This window comes from Oncorhynchus gorbuscha, linkage group LG18 (assembly GCF_021184085.1).
Source record: "Oncorhynchus gorbuscha isolate QuinsamMale2020 ecotype Even-year linkage group LG18, OgorEven_v1.0, whole genome shotgun sequence".
Lineage (NCBI taxonomy): Eukaryota > Metazoa > Chordata > Actinopteri > Salmoniformes > Salmonidae > Oncorhynchus > Oncorhynchus gorbuscha.
This window is the reverse complement of record NC_060190.1, coordinates 58126589-58151800: the sequence shown is the minus strand read 5'-3', so window position 1 is coordinate 58151800 and position 25212 is coordinate 58126589. Positions and strand designations below refer to the sequence as shown.

Genomic DNA, 25212 nt, shown 5'->3' with positions numbered 1-25212 from the left:
ATTCCAACACAGTCAGACTCAGAGCCACAGCTGTACAATAATCCTGTCATTCCCGGGTGACTGTTCTCTCCACCTCTCATTTGCTCTCTCACCTCCCCTCCCCCCATGTTTAACCTCACTCTTCCCCTGTCCTTCATCCATGTACTCTTATTCTCTCCTCCTCCCTTCCCCTCTCTCTTCTGCTGGCTTTCTTTCTACCTGTATCTCCTACCTGTATCTCCTACCCTCTCATCTGTTTTTTTTTTCTCATCCCTGCTTACCTAAAATCTGTCCTCTCTCTGTCTCTCTCTGTCTCTCTCTCTCCCCCTCCTTTTCTCTCTCTCTCTCTCTCTCTCTCTCTCTCTCTCTCTCTCTCTCTCTCTCTCTCTCTCTCTCTCTCTCTCTCTCTCTCTCTCTCTCTCTCTCTCTCTCTCTCTCTCTCTTCCCCCCCACCTCTATCCAGATTTTCACTCCTTATCTCAAACTTTCTCCCACTTTTCTGTCCCTCCCCCTGTCTCACACTCTGCCACATCTTCTCTCTCTTTGGTGACCTGTGTTATCAGTGGTTTGTCTCTGGTCTTATCTCTAACTACTTGCACTAGCAGAAGAGTGTTTTATTGTCTGGTTTTATTCTACCTCAGAGAAGGTCTCAAATTACACCACCAGGGGGCAGAAGCATCACACTCAACGACTCACAGGAGAGGAGATCACATTTCAGGGACTGAATACTCCGCTACCTAACATGTACAATATTCCCAGGTGAATAAAACCATACTAATGAACTGAAATAATCCAGTAAAACATGAGAGAAAAGTTGACAGTTCATCTGTTGTAAGGGTACTTAGGTTTAAGAACAGACTGCCAACACGGGGCCTGCTGGCTCTGTAAGAGGTCCGTATCACAGATATTGACACACTCGTTCACTGGGGTGTTGAAACATTGGGGTGTGTGTGTATATGTGTGTGTGTGTACAGACACAGGCATGTCGGAGTCTCCTGCAGTCTCCAGTGTCATCTGAATGTACCCAACAAACAGTGTTTGTTTGCGTATGTGTGTGTGTGTGTTTTGGATTGTTTGAACTGAATGTTTGTCTATGAGATTATCTGTGCTTTAGTGTGTTTCTCATGTATGATACTCTCTCTGTGTGTGTGTGTGTGTATGTTCATGTTTGGTGTGTTTCTCTGTGTGTGTGTGTGTGTGTGTGTGTGTGTGTGTGTGTGTGTGTGTGTGTGTGTGTGTGTGTGTGTGTGTGTGTGTGTGTGTGTGTGTGTGTGTGTGTGTGTGTGTGTGTGTGTGTGTGTGTGTGTGTGTGTTGCGTTTGAGTTCTCTGCCTGCCTCTCTGCTGGACTCCTCTCTCTGAAGCTGTGTGTGATGTAGAGGGGATCACGTAGAGCCTGGGGGTAGGTGAGCCCACTGTAAACAATGAATCTGTGACAGAACCCTGGCCCTCACATCTCCTCTCCATCACCACGGGGCCCCCATACAGCCCGCTACAGCAGGAAGGGACAGGGCACGGAGCATGGCATGGGAGGGGGGCTGGTGCTGGGACACACATAGGAGCCACTAGGGGACTCTCTCTCTCTGACTGCCCCATCTGTACTCCCAGGGGCCGGTGCTGTATGAGAGGAGAAAGAGGAAGAGGTGGAGAACGTGTTTGCCATGACAGTGACCCTTATCCCATAGAGCATCCTACTCAGAGCAAGACTGACCCGAAAGGAGGACAGCGAGGACAGGAAGGTAAGACTGGTTCTATTTCATTGTCCTCTTCTTTTTGAAGTCCCCACTCCTCTATTTCCTTTAAAACAGAGGAAAAACTGATTTGTTTGAACCCCCCCTTCTATCTCAGGATGAAGTTGTGGGGGAGCTCAGTGTGTCCTTTGCAAGTGGCCCTCCTTTTCGCCGTGGTGATGTTCTGCGGTTACCCAGTGTCCGCTGGCAGTCGTAACCATCGGGGACAGACAGGTACAGTAGGACCTGCTCTCTACCCAAACCCCACATGAGGTTCATTTGTTTTTCATTGAGGCCACATGTGTGCCTGGAGTCTGTCATTAAGCATACCTCCTCATTGACACTTCATTTGTCCCCATGACAGCACAATAGGATCTAGAAGGACCTGTTTCAGGGGCATGAAGGCAAGCACCACGTCATTGGATAACATAGCCCACAGCATATAACATTTTCAGTCATCTGCCAACTGTCACAAAATGTGTGAGATCCATTCGGGGTAGATAGACTGGTTAGTAGGCTGTTATTTCTACACCATTTCCCTGTGCTTGACTCATAGACGGTTTAGTGCTACTGTAGGACATATAGACTAATGTAAGAGCTGCTTGTCTTAGTAGGAGAGTGTGAGAACTGTCTCAGTAATAAGCATACTAATATACATAACTTCTCCTCCCACAACTGACCCCACCCTCCCTGTTTCCATTATCACTCCCCTCAGAGGAAGACCCTGTCCAGGGCTAAAACACGTTTGCCACCCAACACTAATTGACACCCACAAGCTAATGCGTTGTGATTTGCATAATTCATTACCATGGTTCCCCTCGTGGCCAAAAACGTGACGAACACAAGCCCATAAATATTTCAGGAAGCCAAAGGGACAGTAGTGCTGAGTCAAACCTCTCCAGGCATGCCCTCCACCTCCACTTCCCCCAGAGTCTCTGTTTCTCATTTAATTATGACTATTTCCTTAATTATCCTTCACCATTTTTTCTCTCTTCCTCAAGTTTTTGCCTGGGGTGCAAGGTGACCTTTAGCTGGCACAGAAATGCCACGAGCATCCTGTGGTGGTGACTGATGGTGTTAGTTTCTTTATGACAGAGGGAACGGAGGCAGGCGCTGGTGAGGTGGTGTTTTCGGCGGTGGGGTGTGCACAGCACTAATTGCAGTCCCAGTCTTTTGTGAAGGTCAGCTGGGGTCTCCTCTGCCCTCTGATTTCACACGCTGCTTTCCTTCCCCAGCAACAGTAGCCAGACAACTCAGTTCCTCCACTGCTGCGATTCATTAGAGCTTTTCTATGAATTGGGAGAAGTTTAGGCCTTGTTTGCTGGAATGCTGTGTGTTATACAGAAAGGACTTATAAAATAGAAAATAATTGATCTGGTGTTACGATCCACACATTAGTTTTCCTCGGTTTGTCAGTTAATGTTACTGTTCTGTTATTCATAGTTTTGCTGTGCCGTTTGTTCTGGTTCAATGTCCTGCTGTACCACTGGTGGCCACATGGTGGCTCTGGAGGTTAAAAGAAATAGCCTACCTCACGGAAGCACCTCTGTTTTCTCTCTCTCTCAGGCTCATTTACTCAATGTCATCAACAATGGCACTCTGTCGTTTTGACAGTGCTCACCAGGAAACAGTTGCACTAATAGGAACGGAGAGACTGAATCTATGACCATGGAGGGAAGATTTGATTGATGTTTGTCAGGGAGAATAAATAGGAAACATATAACAGCAGCTTTCTTCTTGTTTCCTGTCAATGTTTGCAGGGCCATGAAAGACAGTCGACTCCGAGTCCACGTCTTTGTTTTCTCACAGTAATGGTCTCGCTCTCCCAATAACAGTATCTGCTTGTGTGCTTGTGTGCTTCGTGGGCCTTCTGTTTGTTCAATGCACTGACCATGTAGATGTGGGATCTTAATTTAAGACAGTTTTCTACAGCAGGAAAATAATCCAGCAGCAACAGGAAATATGAATTATTATGTGGATTATAGTTCATTAACTTTTTTTTGTAGTGGTTGATGCATTTTCCGTAAGGGAAAATCAAATCTGAAATTTAAAAGTGGAAATTAAAAAGCCAGAAGCCTTTTTAACCTCAAATAATCTTCATGTTTTAAATGTCCTGCAACAGCATGATCAAATTAAGATCCCACATCTGTACGCAGTGCACACGCACACACACGCACACACACTTTTAGTCCTCTATATACCATCAAACAAACTCTTGTACTGCACACAGACAGATCACAGATAGGTGGCTGCAGGGTGCAGGTCTCTCATGCCGAAAACCAATTTGTGTTGTGTTAGCTGTTTTTGGGCCCTAGCCTTGCCACAGCAGCTTTTGATCAAGAACAAGCTAGACCGGAAGTTAGGGAACACAGAGAAGCCAACACATCCACCCACCTGCCAGTGCTGCTTAATGATTTCTCTGGGCATTCACCTTTTTAAAAGAGAGAAAACGGTTGACTTTGTCATCTTCACTTTAAACAGGACATGTATGGCAGCTATACTGTCCCCTGACATCATTATGCACCTCACTCTGGGCAGAGAGAGAGGATGTTATTGCTGAGTGGGTGAGAGTGTCACTCCTCTTTTCTCTGGGAGCCTGAGTTTTAGCCTCACCTTATCAAAGTCAATGAGCCCACAACTAGACATATACACCTCACTGCAAAGTCAATGAGCCCACAACTAGGCATATACACCTCACTGCAAAGTCAATGAGCCCACAACTAGACATATACACCTCACTGCAAAGTCAATGAGCCCACAACTAGGCATATACACCTCACTGCAAAGTCAATAAGCCCACAACTAGACATATACACCTCACTGCAAAGTCAATGAGCCCACAACTAGACATATACACCTCACTGCAAAGTCAATGAGCCCACAACTAGGCATATACACCTCACTGCAAAGTCAATGAGCCCACAACTAGACATATACACCTCACTGCAAAGTCAATGAGCCCACAACTAGACATATACACCTCACTGCAAAGTCAATTAGTCCACAACTAGACATATACACCTCACTGCAAAGTCAATGAGCCCACAACTAGACATATACACCTCACTGCAAAGTCAATGAGCCCACAACTAGACATATACACCTCACTGCAAAGTCACCCTCAGCAGACCAGAACCTCACTCCAATAATGGAGTGTCTGCTGAGTGAAGATGCACCACAATCACCCTAAACATGGTTATATCCCTCCTATAAGGACTAATATTGCATGTATCTTGGGTAATTACCATAGTAAAAGATAATGTTTGAGCTCCGGGAGCTGAGATCTGATACTGTATCAAACTCTTTGGCTTTGTTCAACATGTATGTTATTGTAACACATTGAAATGTGTCCAAGTAGCTGCTCCAGTTGTGATACAAGGGCTTCAGACGAGCTACACTTGACAGTGTGAGTGGGGTTCGAATTAGAAGTGCTTCCTCTGTGTGTGAGAGAGTGTGTGTTTGCCTCCTTGACAAACACTGCTTTGCGGTCACAGTGGGTGGGTTTTATTGGGGATAGATTTGCGTATAAATGAGGTGCCTGCACAGGACCACTCAGCCGTACAAACAACCTGTTAGATTAGCATAAATCTGTGGACGGGGCCTGATCTGGGCCTGTTAAACACAGATAATGTCAGCCTGATTGATGGGCTGTGTCGGATAGGAGCGTTCACAGCCGAGGAGAGGGGAGAGGAGAGGAGGAGGGTGGGATTGCAGGATATGATGGTGGGGTCTGGTGTGAGGTGGGAGAAAGGAGAGAGTTGGGGTGGAGATCGGAGGAGGGGAGGAGAGAGGAGATGAGGAGGGGGTGGGAGTGCAGGATACAAAGGTGGGGTGTGGTGGGAGGTGGGGGAGAGGAGATGGAAGAGAGAGGGGTTGAAAGTGGAGAGAAGAAGGGTGCAGGGATAGGAGGGAATTAATCAGTAGAAGGTGGAAAACAAGGGAGATGGTGAAGAGAGAGGGGTTAGAGGTGTGGAAGAGAGAGGGGTTAGAGGTGTGGAAGAGCAGGATGTGGATGGTGACAGGGGGAATGGGGGAGATAATAGCATTTACTCTAAAAGGGTTACTTTATGTGGAAGACAATGCAAAAATGTGTGAGGCCGTGGAGACATTTTGTGACATTATTCCATTTCACCAGAGTAAATATATTCAGACTTATTCTGTTTACTGAAAACATAGACATTTTCTAAATCATTCTGATTTGATTCATTCAGGTCCTCATCAGCTCCATTGTTGAATTAGTTTAGGTGTAGCTCATGTTGCTGTTGTTGTGCTGCGGGTGTAGTCTGTGTCTGTCGTCAACATTGACTGAGCTCCCTCAGACAGAGGCAGCAAATTTCTGGCCTTTCGCAGCAGACATGCTAGTCAGTTATTGACAGGTGAAAAACAGAAATTGCACAATTCTGTCTGTCAGAATACATCAGTCGGCTGGCTGCTCCATCAGTTCAAAGGAGCACTGCTTAGTTTGCCACCCAGCAAACACTTGTCTGGTTGTCACAGGAATGTAAATGCATTTTTATTTCAGCCTGGGCTGAGGTTTATTACATTAAGATTGCCATTATACCACTTTGTGATCCTGAACAAGACGGTTTAAGGAGAGCACTGAGACACTGGGGCGGCAGGGTAGCCTAGTGGTTAGAGTGTTGGACTAGTAACTGAAAGGTTGCAAGTTCATATCCCTGAGCTGACAAGGTACAAATCTGTCGTTCTGCTCCTGAACAAGGCAGTTAACCCACTGTTCCTAGGTCGTCATTGAAAATAATAATTTGTTCTTAACTGACTTGCCTAGAAAAAGAAAAGAAATACATGAGATCCACTGCTCTCAGATACTGTTTGTATTTCTCGGACTCAAGCCAATATGCCCCAGAATCATCTTTACAGATCAGGGACAGTCAAGACAAAAACATTGCTTCATGGTCACAGCAGTGATTCATACAAAGGTATGAATATGTTATGGAATGCTGTATTTGAAATCAAATCAAAATGTATTTGTCACAACAGTGAAATGTGGTTACGGGCCCTTCCCAACAATGTAGAGGGAAAAGAGTTAACACAAGGAATACATGAGTAACAATGGCTATATACACGGGGTACCAGTACCATTACCGAGTGGATGTGCATTCGTACAAGGTCATTGATTTAGATATGTACATACAGGTAGGGATAAAGTGACCAGGCAACAGCATAGATGATAAACAGTAGCAGCAATGTATGTGATGAGTCCAAAGAGTTTGTGCAAAAATGGTCAATGCAGATAATTAAATACTAAATAGCTACACGGACTAACTATTTAGCAGTATTATGGCTTGGGGTACCCTCTGTAGCACTTTGTGGTCGGATGTCAAGCAGTTGACATACCAAGCAGTGATGCAGCCAGTCAAGAGGCTCTCAATATTTCAGCTGTAGAACGTTTTGAGGATCTGAGGGCCCGTGCCAAAACTTTTGAGCCTCCTGAGGGGGAAGAGGCATTGTTGTGCCTTCTTCACAACTGTGTTGGTGTGTGTGGAACATGATAATTCCTTAGTCATTTGGAAACCGAGGAACCTGAAGCTCTCGACCCTCTCCATTACAGCCCCGTCGGTGTGCATTTGGGCGTGCGCGGCACTCTATTTCCTGTAGTCGATGATCAGCTCCTTTATCTTACTGACGTTGCGGGAGAGGTTGTTGTCCTGGCCCCACACTGCCAGATCACTGACCTCCTCCCTATTGGCTGTCTCATCGTCGTCAGTGATCAGGCCAACCACCGTTGTGTCATCAGAAAACTTAATGATGGTGTTGGAGTCATGGTGGCCCCGCAGTCGTTGATTATGGAGTACAGGAGAGGACTAAGCACGCACCGCTGAGGGGCCCACGTGTTGAGGGTCAGCGTGGTGGATGTGTTGTTGCCTACCTTCACCAACTGGGGGAGGCCCATCAGGAAGTACAGGATCCACTTGCAGAGGGAGGTGTTCAGTCCCAGGGTCCTGAGTTTAGCGATGGGATTGGCGGGGTCTATGGTGTTGAACACTGAGCTATAGTCAATGAACAGCATTCTCACATAGGTGTTCCTTTTGTCCAGGTGGGAGAGGGCAGTGTGGAGTGAAATAAAGATTGTGTAATCCTTGGATCTGTTGGGGTGGTGAGCGAATTGGAGAAGGTGCAGGATGTCTGGGATTATGGTGTTGATGTGAGCCATGACCAGTTTTTCAATGCATTTCATGGCTACAGATGTAAGTGCTACGAGGCGATAGTAATTTAGGTTACCTTGGTGTTCTTGGGCACAGGGACAGTGGTAGTCTGCTTGAAACATATATGTATTACAGACTGGGTCAGGGAGAGGTTGGAAATGTCAGTGAATACACTTGCCAGCTGTTTAGTGCATGCTCACAGTACGCATCCTGGTAATCCATCTGGTGCCATGGCCTTGAGAATATTAACCTATTTTAAAGGTCTTACTCACGTCGCCTATGGAGAGAGAGATCACACAGTCGACTTTCCTTTCCTAAAACATGTTTTTGTTTTAAGTCGGATCCAGACTCATACAGTATAGATTAGTGGATGAGGAAAATACTGTAGAGAGAAAAATGAATGGAGAAATTGAGAGAGACACATGGAGAGAGCGAGACACACAGAGAGAGAGAGAGAGAGAGAGAGAGAGAGAGAGAGAGAGAGAGAGAGAGAGAGAGAGAGAGAGAGACAGACAGACAGATAGACAGAGAGCGAGACAGACAGACTGACAGAGAGAGAGAGAGAGAGAGAGAGAGAGAGAGAGAGAGAGAGAGAGAGAGAGAGAGAGAGAGAGAGAGAGAGAGAGAGAGAGAGAGACAGAGACAGAGACAGAGACAGAGACAGAGACAGACAGAGCGAGAGAGAGATGCTGCTCTGTGTTTAGAGAACTTTTGCCCCTGTGACCTCATTATGCCACCAGGAGGCAGCGTGCTCTTTGTTCTCCTTACTGCCTGTGACAGAGCCCTCCTCCTCCGCCTTCCCTGAATATCTCTCTCTCTCTCTGTCTCTCTCTGTATCTCTCTCACTCTCTCTCTCTCTTTCTCTCTCTCTTTCTCCCCCCCTCTCCACTTTACCCGTGGTAGAAAAAAATCAAGATTGTTTTTCAGATGGGGCACAAGCTATCCCTTCTTTACCCAGGTATTGGTATGCAGACTGTGATACAGGTTGCCACACTAACAAGGGGATTGTTTTTGAAGGGAATTCTGTGTTTGAGATAGATGTGAGAAATGGGATGGCGTGTGTTGGTGTGCATTTGTGTGTGCATTTGTGTGTGTGTGTGTGTGTGTGTGTGTGTGTGTGTGTGTGTGTGTGTGTGTGTGTGTGTGTGTGTGTGTGTGTGTGTGTGTGTGTGTGTGTGTGTGTGTGTGTGTGTGTGTGTGTGTGTGTGTGTGTGTGTGTGTGTGTGTGTGTGTGAGAGCATCTATAGGTGTAATCCGCCAGCTCCTTTTGGCCCTGGGGAGATTGGGACAGAGGACTGAGGAAAATGAAAACAGAGGGATGATGGCAGAGGAGTGCCCTCTGAGAGCGAGGGATCATTGAGAGGGCTTTCTGGAGAAGAGAACAAACAAACCTTAAATCAGGAAAGATGAGAGGGGCCATGGCCTGTCGAAATAGAACCTTCTATTGAGTGTGCATGTGTGTGTTTGTGTGTGTGTTAGGAAGGTTACTATGCTCATTCAACTCAGGGTTAAGCATGAAATTATTTGAACTTTAAACAAAGTGGTGTGAAATCGGACTTTACCGTAGTTGTAACATACTGTAAATGGATTCATATTGAACATGTACAGACAGTTTGTAGTAGTTGTAACATACTGTAAATGGATTCATATTGAACATGTACAGACAGTTTGTAGTAGTTGTAACATACTGTAAATGGATTCATATTGAACATGTACAGACAGTTTGTAGTAGTTGTAACATACTGTAAATGGATTCATATTGAACATGTACAGACAGTTTGTAGTAGTTGTAACATACTGTAAATGGATTCATATTGAACATGTACAGACAGTTTGTAGTAGTTGTAACATACTGTAAATGGATTCATATTGAACATGTACAGACAGTTTGTAGTAGTTGTAACATACTGTAAATGGATTCATATTGAACATGTACAGACAGTTTGTAGTAGTTGTAACATACTGTAAATGGATTCATATTGAACATGTACAGACAGTTTGTAGTAGTTGTAACATACTGTAAATGGATTCATATTGAACATGTACAGACAATTTGCACCCCACACTCAAGCATTTCCCTCTGTCGTACTCCCACACAAATGTGTTGACACATTGTGTAAGGACTACTGTAAAACCACACAAAACATCAGGGTAGAAATCTAAATCGATAAAGGTTATATTCATCAATAAGAAATAGCCACGAGATAATTAAATCCAGGGAGTTAAACAGAAGGCTAAAATTGTTAGGCTTCATTATGTGGAGAGTTTTATGAAATCATTTGTAAGCAATGGCAGGTTGCGAGCATGTTGATAAATATTTAAATGTTACAGTTTTGTTATCTTTATACAGTACATACAAGGACAAATCATCAGAAATAGGAGTATTGTACACCAGTTGGCTACTGTGAAAACATATCATGGTGTTGTATGCCATTTCTGACCCACGCAACATTGTAAAAGAACACCTTTTCTACGTGACTTGTGACTTGATACAATATCGCCTGTCTCTCTGCTTGACATTCATCAGCGTATCAATGAAATTCAGATAATGAGTGGAATATATTATATACAACCCAGGTATTTCAGCAGTGCATTGTACACTACAATATCATTCAAAATTATAGCACATAGAGTGAGTGACTCTTTACACTTAGTAGCTGATAATGATCTAGAATGATGGCGTAGTATTTACAGCCACGTCTATATATGATTTGGTTTTCAACATAAAATTGATACATTATGAAGTAAAAATATAGAAATGTACAGTGTTCAGCAGTTATCAAACTATATACAGTGAGGGGAAAAAAGTATTTGATCCCCTGCTGATTTTGTATTTTTGCCCACTGACAAAGAAATGATCAGTCTATAAATTTAATTGTAGGTTTATTTGAACAGTGAGAGACAGAATAACAACAAAAAAATCCAGAACAACGCATGTCAAAAATGTTATACCTTTATTTGCATTTTCTTCCCTCACTGTACATCGACTCGGCACTACATAATGGTTCAGGAGTTATCCGGTTTTAGGAGTTTGATTAGGTGATAGTTAATTGTATTGTTAACAAATGACAAGAAAATCATATCAAAAGTAGACTATATTGACTACTACATTGCATTTTGAAAGCAGATACTTACAGTAGATTGATCATGTATCCAAATTGAAAGATCTATTTTTATTGCAGTGAACAAGTTACTTTGTGAATTTGTTTGTGCTTAGTCAATTGAAAATATGCTTACACTCTCTTATGGCTTCCCCATAGGAGAGCCCTCTTTGGTTCCAAAGAGAACACTTTTTTGTTCCATGTAGAACCCTATGTGGAAAGGGTCCTACATGGAACCAAAAAGGGTTCTTCAAAGGGTTGTCCTATGGGGAAGCCGAAGAACAATGTTAGGTTCTAGATAGCACCTTTTTTGCTAAGAATGTAAGTTTTTATACACAAGCAATTTTGCGCTTAGAATTGGGAAAATGCACCACATACTGGTGAACATTGCAACAAAGTCATTAAAAAAAACTGTACTATGACTAAGAAAAACTTTTGTTTTGATTATATCCTCATTTAAATAATGTTAGTAGAATTTTCTTTAGAAGGTAACCCTGCACACAATGAAAGGTCAGGCTTTTAATGTTAATGATGCTGTTGAGCTGAGAAAGGACCTGTGTGTCGACGGCATAACTACAGTTACTCTTATATTATAATTGAAACTGTCTGCCTCTTTAGAATAATTCCTTGTGTTTATACAACTGTAAATAATTCAACCGCTTTTTTCTATTGTAAAAACTCTGAATACTCAATGGGTAGTTTTGTCCATTATTGTATTTTGATAGAAGTGTCTGTTTTTAAGTGCAAATATTGAAATACTCTCTCTCTCTCTCTCTCTCTCTCTCTCTCTCTCTCTCTCTCTCTCTCTCTCTCTCTCTCTCTCTCTCTCTCTCTCTCTCTCTCTCTCTCTCTCTCTCTCTCTCTCTCTCTCTCTCAGCCTCCTACCAGGTGAAGCAGGGGACGTGTGAGGTGGTGGCCATCCATCGCTGCTGTAATAAGAACAAGATTGAAGAGCGCTCTCAGACCGTCAAGTGCTCCTGTTTCCCAGGCCAGGTCGCTGGCACAACCAGAACCAGGCCCTCCTGTGTGGAAGGTAAACATACATTGTGTATGTGTGTGAAGATCACACCAGAGCTGTGTTTGAAGGTCTTGATGAATTCACCTCACAGCCAGACACAGGAAGCTGGCACGAGCTTGAATAGTCTCACAAAGTGCTTTAGCTCTCTACTTCACGATAAAGGGGGTCTGTATTTCTCGCGAGATTAAGTTATGAAGGGGATGGAGTTGTTTTAGCGATGCTAGTGAACCATGGGATCATTTTGATCAAACTTCCATTGCCGTCTGTTGCTCTGAGGGCAGAGACAGAGCCACTGAGTGGCCATGTCCAAGTACCCATATGTACGTCCTACATCATTTTCTGAAATGTTCCAACCTGTTTAAAGGCACAGTCATCTTAGTGTAAATTTCTGATCCACTGGAATTGTGATACAGTGAATGCTAAGTGAAATAACCTGTCTGTAAATAATTGTTGATAAAATGACTTGTGTCATTCACAAAGTAGATGTTCTAACCAACATGCCAAAACTATGGTTTGTTTACAAGGAATTTGTGGAGTGTATGTAAACTTCCGACTCCAACTGTATATATCTTTAAAACATTTTTTTTAATGTATGTGTTGGGCTTTTCGCTATACCTGCAATAACATCTGCTAAATATGTGTATGTGACCAATCATTTATTTTATAGATTGTTTGTGTGTTGTGCTTTAGTTGAGATTATTCTTTACAACGTCAAGTATATTTGTCCAATTGTTCTTTGACTAGTACCATTCATTCTCGCTGTCAATAATTATAATGTTATAACTCCCAATAGTAACTGTAACCACTGGTGAACTGGGATAGAGTTGGGAGATTACCAACATATATACTGTATATTTTTTGCGTCAGTGCTGCCTGCCTGCGAGAAGTAATCGTCTCCGATTGATTGAGAGATTCAAGGAGCTATCATTGTTAAGTAACAGCAGATGTAACACATTGAATATTGACATTCGTACACTTCTAAATTAATTTGGCTGCAGGACACTCCCACATCATAGGGGACACCGTAAACAGTTGGGAGTTGGGGCTAATTTCCTTATAAAAATTCTGTGAACAAACTTAAAATGTATAAATTGATGGTTTGCATTGCGGGATGCCAAGGTCATATTTTTCCATATTCTGTTCCAGTAAAATGGATGTTCAGATTCACGTAGATCTGTGGACCATACTTTAATGGCTAGCTCAGAATATTAGCTTTCCAAAAGTTGTTTGTATATTATAGAGATCAGCCATTTAAGCAGCCCATAAATCCCATCATTGGATGGTTTGGTAGTTAGGTTCCCCAAGGGACTCCATAGGCTGGCATAGCTGACCTAACTAAATATAGAAAGAAAGATGTGCCTGGTAATATATATGTTTATTTCAAATCTTGGAATGTTCTCAAACCATTACTGGTTTGTCTGATTCCGTCTTTATTCATGATATCCATGCATTTAGTTTAAAAAAAGGTGTTTGCCTGCCTCTGTTATTGCCGTATTGGCTTATCCAATCCAAACTTCTTCTTAACTAAGCTATCTAGAAGGTATTGTAAACTATGATACATTCTGTGACCACCTAATGCCTTGAGTAAAGAATGCCTGCTTAACATCACATTGAGCGATATGCTACTCAAACTAGTTGTATGTCGGGCATCACTACTTCAGAGGAGTGTCATTTGAACGAAACGTTTTATAACACTAAATATGTTTTTTTTTAGCAGAAATGCCTTCTGGAACATGTAAACTTTCATGTGCCTTATTATTATTTTTTTTATCAAACCTTTATTTAACCTGGCAAGTCAGTTAAGAACACATTTTTATTTGACATTGATGGCCTACCATGGCCAAACCCTCCCCTACCCGGACGACGCTGGGGCAATTGTGCACCGCCCTATGGGACTCCCGATCACGAGCCCGGGATCGAACAAGGGTCTGTAGTCTGTAGTGAAGCCTTTAGCACTGAGATGCAGTACCTTAGACCGCTGCACCACTCGGGTGCCTGCTGTGCCACTAGACTTAATAACAAACTTGTATGCAATCTGTAAATACAAATAAATTGTTAAATTACGAGCCTAGTTGGTTTAGCTACAGAAAAAGTCAGGAACCTTCCCGCTAGCCATGATTGGCTGAAAAGAATGGGTAGGCTAGACATGCTGAAAAATGAGTTTGGACTGGTCTACCATGTAGCACGCCTATAACATGAGCTGGTCAGTATATGTAGGTAATCCTTTCTAATGCTGCTTTCAAAAAAATATATCACGTAGTAAAACTGCAAAGGTGTTGCTCTCCACTTTCTGGAGGAACGAGCTTTGAAATCAGTTGAATGAACGGTGGAATTAGACTATGATAGCTAAGGAGATTCTGGCATTTTTTTTTATTTTTAAATTTATTTAAATTTAGATTTTATTTCACCTTTATTTAACAAGCTAGAATAGTTGAGAACAAGTTCTCATTTACAACTGCGACCTGGCCAAGATAAATCATAGCAGTGTGAACAGACAACACAGAGTTACAGATGGAGTAAACAATTAACAAGTCAATAACACAGTAGAAAAAAAAGAAAGAAAAGAGAGTCTATATACATTGTGTGCGAAAGGCATGAGGAGGTAGGCGAATAATTACAATTTAGCAGATTAATACTGGAGTGATACATGATCAGATGGTCATGTATAGGTAGAGATACTGGTGTGCAAAAGAGCAGAAAAGTAAATAAATATAAACAGTATGGGGATGAGGTAGGTAAATTGGGTGGGCTATTTACCAATAGACTATGTACAGCTGCAGCGAACTGTTAGCTGCTCATATTGCCATATTTGATGGCAAATATGCAGACAAAGTCGAAAAGAGACACGCTGTTGTATAAAACACCTGGCTCTGAATTATATCTTCAAACTAAGGCAACCATGGAAGCCGTGACAGAGAGGGAGAAGCGTCCTTCCATGTATATGGGTAATATAGTCTAGGTAGCTACATTTTCAGAAATTACACATTTCTAATTTGGTCAGAAAGTTATTTTAATTTCAAGTTAAAGCGTACTGCTAGCTAGCTAGCTAATGTTAACTGGCTAGCTAACTAGCTAACATTATGTGTATGATCTGTGTAGTAATAATATTTGTAGCTCAGAGCCATTTACATTGCTAGTTATAGCCTAATGTTAGCTAGCTAACATTAACATGGTTGGTTAGCTACCTGTAGATTCATGCATGATAGTAATATTATGATTTGAGATTATGGTTCATTGTTTATCTAGCTATCTACATGTCTAAACAAAAGACCCCACTATGAAAGTAAGCATTTTAATAGAATGTTCATGATGTCACTGCGACAACTGTCGATAGACATAGCTGGTAAATTCGCTTTGGCTATCTACACTCGTCAGAGTGTGCCAAAGCACAGAATAACTGACAAATTACTGAAAGTTCAACTCCCTTTGAATTTGGCCGGTGTCAGTAAATGTTGGCAAAAAAAACATAAATAAATTGTTGCCAGCACCACAGTTGCAGTCACCAATGCTCTGGATAACATAAAGACAGCCTAACCAGCTCTGCTAGGGCAAGTAAAATGGTCAGAGTGAGCTGTTCCCTCATTTGTGTCTGGAAGTAGCTAGCAAGCCAGCCAACATTAGCTTGTTAGCTTGGGTGCTTGACTCTTGTTGTTAGGTTAGAATGCTCAGATCAACCCTACTCCTCGTCCAGTGTGCGCTCTGAATGCTCTGAATGGCCAGAGAGCACTCTGAGCATACTCTGGCATTCCAGATTGAATTTACGAACACACCTGTAGAATAAACCAGCCTTTAGTCTTCAAATCTTTGGTTGTTTAGTACATGGCCTTACATGTGAATCCTTAACAAGCTGGGTGGGGCTAAAGCTTAAGAGGGTGTGAACGATGCTGAATAGGTGTAGACAAAGAAGACATCTCCAGTAGGTGTACCAAAACATTCAAGGGACTTTTTCTCAAAAGTGCGCTTACAAGTTGATCTACTTTCACTGCAGAATTACTTTCCCATTGTTCCTCAACTGTAGTGTATGATATAGAATTTTCTAGCTCTTAGTCTCTACTTTTATTCAATGTAAAAAACAGCATTTCAAATGTTGCTATGTAAGACCGAATCGAGCAGGTCGGTCACAAATGAGATTTGCTGTTGAGTGTTTGAGTTGCGCTGGTGGCTTTGATTGATGGGTCCTTTTGACATGTGTGTGTGTGGGGGTTTGCTAATTCTCTCAATGTCCATTAAGACATTCTCCTAAAGTAAATTCAATAATTTCGGTCGTTATCAAGGATCAATTTGGCCGAGAATTCGGCCATGGTCCTGATATTGTCACTCCTGCTGCGGAGACACACAAACAGCCAAGCTCTGGGCCTGCAGTTTGTCTGGATAATACAGGTTAGCCTGCTACACACATGCATCCAGTTCTAGGCTGTGGCTCAATGTATTGGATAATAAAAAGAATAAAAATAATAATAACAAAATATTAAAATCAAACACGTAAACTCTTTCACACGCAAACGTACAGTATATCTTTTTATTCACAACTTCATCACGGTGTTAGTAAGGCTTTCAGTCGTCTCCTTCAGTTAATTTATGGCCTTTATCACCCCTCATATACGCACGCATGCACGCACGCATGCACACACACACACACACACACACACACACACACACACACACACACACACACACACACACACACACACACACACACACACACACACACACACACACACACACACACACACACACACACACACACACACACACACACACACACACACACACACACACACACACACACACACACAGCTCTAACTCTGTCTCACAGCCAATCCAGATGCATTAACCCCCCTCCAGTGGGAAATAGATAGGTTTCACGTACGTGAGCGGAGAGGATGAATCAAACAGAACAGAAATGTGTAGACAGACAGACCCGCAGCGACTGGTAAAGTAACCTCAGACTCTAGCATTAATGTCTCTGTTTAGCTTCTTCCATGCGTCTCTTTCCTTAGAATGAGGTTGTTCTAGGCTGGCCAGGTCAGGTCAGCTCCAGTGAAGACTGAACCTCCAGTCAAAAAGCTGCTTTCTGTCTCAGATACAGATGTGGAGACCTTGGAGAGGGACTTTGTCATTGTACTGTGTATGAAGAACACAAGCATTGGACTGATAGGAGATTTACAAATCAAGGGCATCTTACAGTTATTAAGTACAGTTGTTTCTTGTAAATTATGTCATTTTACGACAAACTACCGTAGCACTGTCAATGTTCAACAACAATACATACATAAACTATTGCATAGTGATCATGGTATGAATGTTATCATATGAATGCTTTTTTCTCTATTCCTTTTCACATCAAACATATGAGATGCTTTTCCTATAGCTGACCAATAGAGGACACTCTTTACCAGTCATATGTCTTGTAGTAGACTGCTAGTACCCAAAGCTAGGGAGAAGCCAGAGATCTGTCATGCATCTTTAGTCTTTTAACCTGATAGAAAATAATGATGAAGAGAAATAATATAACTATGATTTGATGTATGTTAGGTATTGGTTATTAAGAGCCAAAACCCTGAATGAATAAACATACATACAGTACACAGAAAAGCTCTTTTCCCTCCTAACATCAACGATGTCAAAGGGAGCTGGTCCACTGTGGACTATTAAAATATCATTAGAGTCTGCTGCCAGGCACGGTGGCCTCTCAGGTAATGGAGAAAGAGAGAGAGAAAGAGAGAGGCTCTTTCCACTATCCTCCATGATGTTATGGTGTTGTCCCTCTGGGGCAGCTCTCTATGAGGGAGTTGACTGGACTGAGGACTCCAATGTTTTTTTAAATGTTGTATTAATTTCACCTTTATTTAGCCAGGTAGCCCGGTTGAGAACCAGTTCTCATTTACATCTGCGACCTTGCTAAGATAAAGCAAAGCAGTGCAACTGTCACAACTTCCACCAAAGGTGGCTCCTCTTCCTGTTCGTGCGGTGCTCGGCGGTCGTCGTCACCGGTCTACTAGCTGCCACCAATCCCCTTTTCCTTTTCTGTTGGTTTTTGTCTTATTGGTTACACCTGTCTTTTGTTTGGAGTTTGGGGTTTGGGGTTTGGGGTTTGGTTAGGGCTATTTAAGCCAGTTATGCCGCCTGCTTTTGTGCAGGCTTATTTCTCTGTTCGTTTTGTGGATGTGTTATTTTTGTATTTTCTCCGGACTGTTTGTGACCTGTTTTTGGGCCGGTCATTGTATGCGCCTGGTGTTTTGGCGTGACATTTCTGTCACCGGAATAAATATGGTTGTCCGTAACCCTCTGATCTCTGCGCCTGACTCCACACCCACTACTCCTAGAAGTCTCTCTGCGCCTGACTCCACACCCACTACTCCTAGAAGTCTCTCTGCGCCTGACTCCACACCCACTACTCCTAGAAGTCTCTCTGCGCCTGACTCCACACCCACTACTCCTAGAAGTCTCTCTGCGCCTGACTCCACACCCACTACTCCTAGAAGTCTCTCTGCGCCTGACTCCACACCCACTACTCCTAGAAGTCTCTCTGCGCCTGACTCCACACCCACTACTCCTAGAAGTCGTAACAGCGACACAAACAACAACACAGAGTTACACATGGAATAAACAAATGTACGGTCAATAACACAATAGAACAAAAAGTCTATACAGTGTGTGCAAATGGCATGAGGAGGTAAGGCAATAAATAGGCCATAGTAGCGAAGTAATTACAATTTAGCAAATTAACACTGGAGTGATAGATGTGCAGATGAGGATGTGCAAGTAGAAATACTTGTGTGCAAAAGAGCAGAAAAAACAAAAAGCAAATATGGGGATGAGGTAGGTAGTAGGTTGGATTGGCTATTTACAGATGGGCTATGTATAGCTGCAGCGATCGGTAAGCTGCTCTGACAGCCGATGCTTGAAGTTAGTGAGGGAGATATAAGTCTCCAACTTCAGTGATTTTTGCAATGCGTTCCAGTCATTGGCAGCAGAGAACTGGAAGGAAAGGCAGCCAAAGGGGGTGTTGGCTTTGGGGATGACCAGTGAAATATACCTGCTGGAGCGTGTGCTATGGGTGGGTGTTGCTATGGTGAGCAGTGAGCTGAGACAAGGCAGAGCTTTGCCTAGCAAAGAGTTATAGATGACCTGGAGCCAGTGGGTTTGGCAGTGAATATGTAGCGAGGATCAGCCAACGAGAGCCTACAGGTCACAATGGTGGGTAGTATATGGGCCTTTGGTGTCAAAACGGATGGCACTGTGATAAACTGCGTCCAATTTGCTGAGTAGAGTGTTGGAGGATGTTTTATAAATGACATCGCCGAAGTCAAGGATCGGCAGGATAGTCAGTTTTACGAGGGTATGTTTCGCAGCATGAGTGAAATAGGCTTTGTTGCAAAATAGGAAGCCGATTCTAGATTAATTTTGGATCGGAGATGCTTAGTATGAGTCTGGAAGGAGAGTTTACAGTTTAACCAGACACCTAGGTATTTATAGTTGTCCACATGTTCTAAGTTAGAACCGTCCAGAGTAGTGATGCTAGGCGGGCGGGCAGGTGAGGGCAGCGATCGGTTGAAGAGCATGCATTTAGTTTTACTAGCGTTTAAGAGCAGTTAGAGGCCACGGAAGGAGTGTTGTATGGCATCAAAGCTTGTTTGGAGGTTTGTTAATAACTTCTTGCGACTCCAAACCCGTATCCGGGAGCGTAATCATAGCCTCAAGCTCATTACCATAACACAACGTTTCCTATTCATGAAAATCGCAAATGAAATGAAATAAATATATTGAAACACAAACTTAGCCTTTTGTTAACAACACTGTCATCTCAGATTTTCAAAATATGCTTTTCAACCAAAGCTACACAAGCATTTGTGTAAGAGTATTGATAGCTAGCATAGCATTAAGCCTAGCATTCAGCAGGCAACATTTTCACAAAAACAAGAAAAGCATTCAAATTAAATAATTTACCTTTGAAGAACTTCGGATGTTTTCAATGACGAGACTCTTAGTTAGATAACAAATGTTAATTTTTTCCCAAAATATTATTTGTGTAAGAGAAATAGCTCCGTTTTGTTCATCACGTTTGGTTAAGAAAAAACAAATGAAAATGCAGTCAACACAACGCCAAACTTTTTTCCAAATTAGCTCCATAATATCGACAGAAACATGGTAAACGTTGTTTAGAATCAATCCTCAAGGTGTTTTTCACAATTCTATTTGTCGGTTTCTCATCAGAGACAAACGGAAAAATACTGCAGCTGGAGATTACGCAATAGTTGCGACTGAGGACACCAAGCGACCACCTGGTAGATGTAGTCTCTTATGGTCAATCTTCCAATGACATGCCTACAAATACGTCACAATGCTGCAGACACCTTGGGGAAAATGTGGAAAATGTAAGCTGACTCCTAGCTCCTCCACAGCCATATAAGGAGTCATTGCCATGAGGCGGTTCCTGATTGGATTTTTATCGGGGCTTTTTCTGTAACATCAGTTCTGTGGCACTCACAGACAATATCTTTGCAGTTTTGGAAACATCAGAGTGTTTTCTTTCCAAAGCTGTCAATTATATGCATAGTCAAGCATCTTTTCGTGACAAAATATCTTGTTTAAAACGGGAACGTTTTTTATCCAAATATTAAAATAGCGCCCCCTAGTTATAAAAGGTTAACACAGTGTCCAAAGAAGGGCCAGAAGTATACAGAATAGTGTCGTCTGTGTAGAGGTGGATCAAGGAATCGCCCTCAGCAAGAGCGACATCATTGATATATAGAGAGAAAAGAGTCGGCCAGAAAATTGAACCCTGTGCTACCCCCATAGAGACTGCCAGAGGTCCGGACAACAGGTCCTCCGATTTGACACACTGAACTCTGTCTGATAAGTAGTTGGTGAACCAGGTGAGGCAGTCATTAGAGACACCAAGGTTGTTGAGTCTGCCAATAAGAATGTGGTGATTGACAGAGTCAAAAGCCTTGGCCAGGTTGATTAAGAAGGCTGCACAGTACTGTTTTTATCGATGGTGGTTAAGATATCGTTTAGGACCTTGAGCGTGGCTGAGGTACACTCGTGATGAGCTCGGAAACCGGATTGCAAAGCGGAGAAGGTACGGTGGGATTCAAGATGGTCGGTGATCTGTTTGTTCACTTTGCTTTGAAGAATTTAGGCAGGGCAGGATGGATATACTGTAGGACTGTAACAGTTTGGGTCTAGAGTGACTCCCCCTTTAAAGAGGGGAATGACCGAAACCGCTTTCCAATCTTTAGGGGCTGCTGTGTTCAACTTTGACCCTCAGTTAACATATACTGTTACAATACAAGTCTCTTTCTTTTCTCTCTCAATCTCTCCCCCCTAAATGTTTGTAGGCCTATAGTTCATGATTCTAAAGGTGAAGCGCAGTACAACATGTCTTATATAACAAACTATCACTGTAGATACTGTCTCCACTGTGTGAGTGGCACATCACTCACAGTAACAGTAGAAGTCCTGACCTAACAGCTCAGAAGCGTAAAGTATCCTCAGCAGACTGACGTCCATACTCTGTCACCAGCCAGATGGCCTTCCCCTCACCTTCTATGGTGTACTGGTGATGGGTGTTCTAAGGTTTATATGAGGGACGTCTCCATTAAATGTAAAAGTCCTGCAGTTTCCAACAGCTCTACATGGGAAAGACATTCTGAAAATAGTCAGTCCATTACTGATGGTCAATGAAAGAGACGTGCTGAATGGTCTGGTCCATTACTGGTCGTTTAGTCCCACCTATTATCAATATGCTAGATTATTAAAGAGCACCTGCTAACATTTTCCTGGATTACTGTATATCAGAATATCACTGCTTTTTCCTTCTTCTTTTGTTATTTTGTTGAAGTGCATTCCCTCTGGGCTTTACATGGGAAGTACTGTTGTTAGCTGTGTGGTGGTTAGTAACGGCTGGGTTGGAGGTAGAAGCAGAGGGTGGGAAGTACTGTTGTTAGCTGTGTGGTTAGTAACGGCTGGGTTGGAGGTAGAAGCAGAGGGTGGGAAGTACTGTTGTTAGCTGTGTGGTGGTTAATAACGGCTGGGTTGGAGGTAGAAGCAGAGGGTGGGAAGTACTGTTGTTAGCTGTGTGGTTAGTAACGGCTGGGTTGGAGGTAGAAGCAGAGGGTGGGAAGTACTGTTGTTAGCTGTGTGGTTAGTAACGGCTGGGTTAGAGGTAGAAGCAGAGGGTGGGAAGTACTGTTCTTAGCTGTGTGGTGGTTAGTAACGGCTGGGTTGGAGGTAGAAGCAGAGGGTGGGAAGTACTGTTGTTAGCTGTGTGGTGGTTAGTAACGGCTGGGTTAGAGGTAGAAGCAGAGGGTGGGAAGTACTGTTCTTAGCTGTGTGGTGGTTAGTAACGGCTGGGTTGGAGGTAGAAGCAGAGGGTGGGAAGTACTGTTGTTAGCTGTGTGGTGGTTAATAACGGCTGGGTTGGAGGTAGAAGCAGAGGGTGGGAAGTACTGTTGTTAGCTGTGTGGTGGTTAGTAACGGCTGGGTTGGAGGTAGAGGCAGAGGGTGGGAAGTCCCCTGATGACTTCATCCCTGCTGCAGGCGGCTCACGGCTCTTAAATTCAGTCTCTGGGGTGAAACGCATAATGGCCAATAAGCAAAGGTCGAGGAGATCACCTCTATTTATCAGGATGCTCCGTAGGGATGACCATGTGGAGAGTTGGGCGCTCGGTGCCTGCACTGGATTACACTGCATTATTATACAACATTATCCTGTATCAAAGTCAGCATTACCAGCCAAGTCAATCTGGATCTAAATCAGGCCATTTCAGGCTCGGCAGTGCAGGGTGGGGGAGGAGAGGCAGGCATAATCTAATAGAGCAGCGTGAATGGGTTTAGATTGTTATCGCCGAGCTTGGCTTTGATGGGGGACTCTGTGTGTGGTGCTGTGTTATTGAGCTCTCTCCTCAATGCTGGTTTTCTCTTAACTAATGCGACCCCGCTGTTCATCTATGTGATTACGCTCAGGTGTGCGCGCGCGTGTGTGTATGGCATTGTGAGTCTGAATCTCTTTCTGCACACACAGAGACACACACTTAACCTGATGTTTTGACAGGCAGTGTATTCACAGGCTGAATGAATCTGCTGTGACCTGTGACATTTGTCAGTGCTGCGGTGGATTGACATCATCTCTGTGTAATCCTCGAGGCAGACTTCAGGTATGGCTCCCTCACAGACCTTATTTAGATAGACACACCCTGAGACAAGCCACAAACCCAGAGATTTGAGAAGACAACACAAAGTCACTCACTGTCACGGCATGCATAGAAGGTGCCATTGACATCTGCTTTCAACAGAGTTACTGAGACATTTCCTAGAGAAGTTTAGACTCATTTCTGAGTGAAGCTCCAGTAGTCAGATGTTTAATGTTATGTGGAGTATGGCTTCTGGAGGGTAGCTAGCGACACGCTGCTCTGCTCTCTGTCAGATAATGGTGGTAATTCTGTCATTAGACTGACTCATCACAGACTGCTGATGAAGAGAGATGGATCTCTGGGAGAAGAGATTAGGAAAAGTTTGGTTCATATTTCCAGACATAGACCCCACACTTGATTGCTTTGTGTGTTTGTACATCATTAAATGAATCAGGGATGTGTAAGTGCAGTGCGCGTATTTGTGTAGCTGAGTGGTAGCCTATGATGAACAGGTAGGCTATGAATAACTAGTCCATGTCAGCACCTCTCAGTACCTCTCTTCATTATCATGGTTCATCACTGCTCCTCTCTGATGCCTTGTTGTTGCCATCTATCCAATAGCCTCTGACCCTCCATTGACATGAGCTATTAGCCACTCCTGTCCATTCTGCAGAATAACAGGCAGGTCTGCGATGTCATAGCCTCCCCGCCCACCCTCTAGAACCTGAGGTGAAGAACTCCAACTGTAATGGCTCTTCTCCAGGCCATACTCATTAACTCTAAATAACATGGTGGTCGCGTAAAGCACCACGGCAGACACCATAATGGAAACATTAACGACCATTACGCAGTCATTGGTTTTTAGAACCACTTACTGTCACGAAGCTCATGCATCATAACAGCATGTTCTCTGGAGTGCTCTGCCAGGCTTAGCGCCATTTATTGAGGGGAGTCTTTGTCTTCTTGAATGGTTTCTTCCTCTCTCTCCCTCGTTTACGCTCTCTCTCTCTGTTTCTCTTTCTTCTCCTCTGCGTCTATCTCTTCCTCAATTTCACCCTCAATTTCACAATTTCAATATTTTTCTCTCTCTCTCTTCCCCTCTCTCTCTCTTTGGTAAGACAGTCTTGGTGAACTCCTCCCGTCATCTCTCTCTCTCTCTCTCTCTCTCTCTCTCTCTCTCTCTCTCTCTCTCTCTCTCTCTCTGTTGGGGGTTCTTACATGACACTTGAGAGGATTTGCTCGTGTTCTTTTGCATAATTCCATTTAAAGCCCATTTTGCTGCAGATTTCACCCCCTCCTCCCTTTGTGAGGAACAATAGGCCTTATAACAGGACTCTATGGCAGACTCCCTCTAAACCACTATCATTTGCCTCTTTTAATTGATTGGTTTATCAAAGTTGGATATGTGCTGGAAAGTTCACACCATGACTCTCCCATCCTCCCATACCACTATAAAAGGAAGAATAGATGGATGGAGACAGATCCTCAGATACTTCATACACATACTCTTTGTGCTGGAAAGACAAATCTGTTTGTCTATTTGCAGTGTGTGTGTGTGTGTGTGTGTGTGTGTGTGTGTGTGTGTGTGTGTGTGTGTGTGTGTGTGTGTGTGTGTGTGTGTGTGTGTGTGTGTGTGTGTGTGTGTGTGTGTGTGTGTGTGTGTGTGTGTGTGTGTGTGTGTGTGTGTGTGTGTGTGTGTGTGTGTGTGTGTGTGCGTGCTGTGCTGTCATATTACTTTTGTCTGATCTGACATCATACCAATCAAAGAGATCATGTTAATAAACCTGAGAGTCTTAAACAGACACCTTTCATGTTAGATTTAAATATTTCAAGGTTGTTATTGGCACACACAACTTCCCATTGTCTGGCAGCCAGTATTGTGAAAGTGCCTCTGGCTTTTTAACAGCTCTTCAGCACCAGGTGATATTGATTATGTGACATGCAAAAGCCTTGACGGAAAAAAATACCTTTTAATCCTGATTCAAAACCAGCTTTTATGCATATAGATTCTTGCCAAACACAGAGGGCAAAAAAGATGCAGGTTTGACGTTGAAATGTTTTCATTTCGCAATGTTCACTTAATA

At 43.1% G+C, this 25212-nt stretch overlaps 1 protein-coding gene across 1 annotated transcript in view; it reads left to right on the top strand.

Moving 5' to 3' along the window:
- Positions 1-1826: 1826 nt before the first annotated feature.
- The window catches only part of LOC124004326 (chemokine-like protein TAFA-4), a 39937-nt gene continuing 16551 nt past the window's right edge, over positions 1827-25212 (top strand). Inside the window, exons 1-2 of the mRNA XM_046313153.1 lie at positions 1827-1941; positions 11850-12005. Of these exons, the coding sequence (XP_046169109.1) occupies positions 1827-1941; positions 11850-12005 (271 nt within the window). The remainder of the gene's footprint in view (positions 1942-11849; positions 12006-25212) is intronic.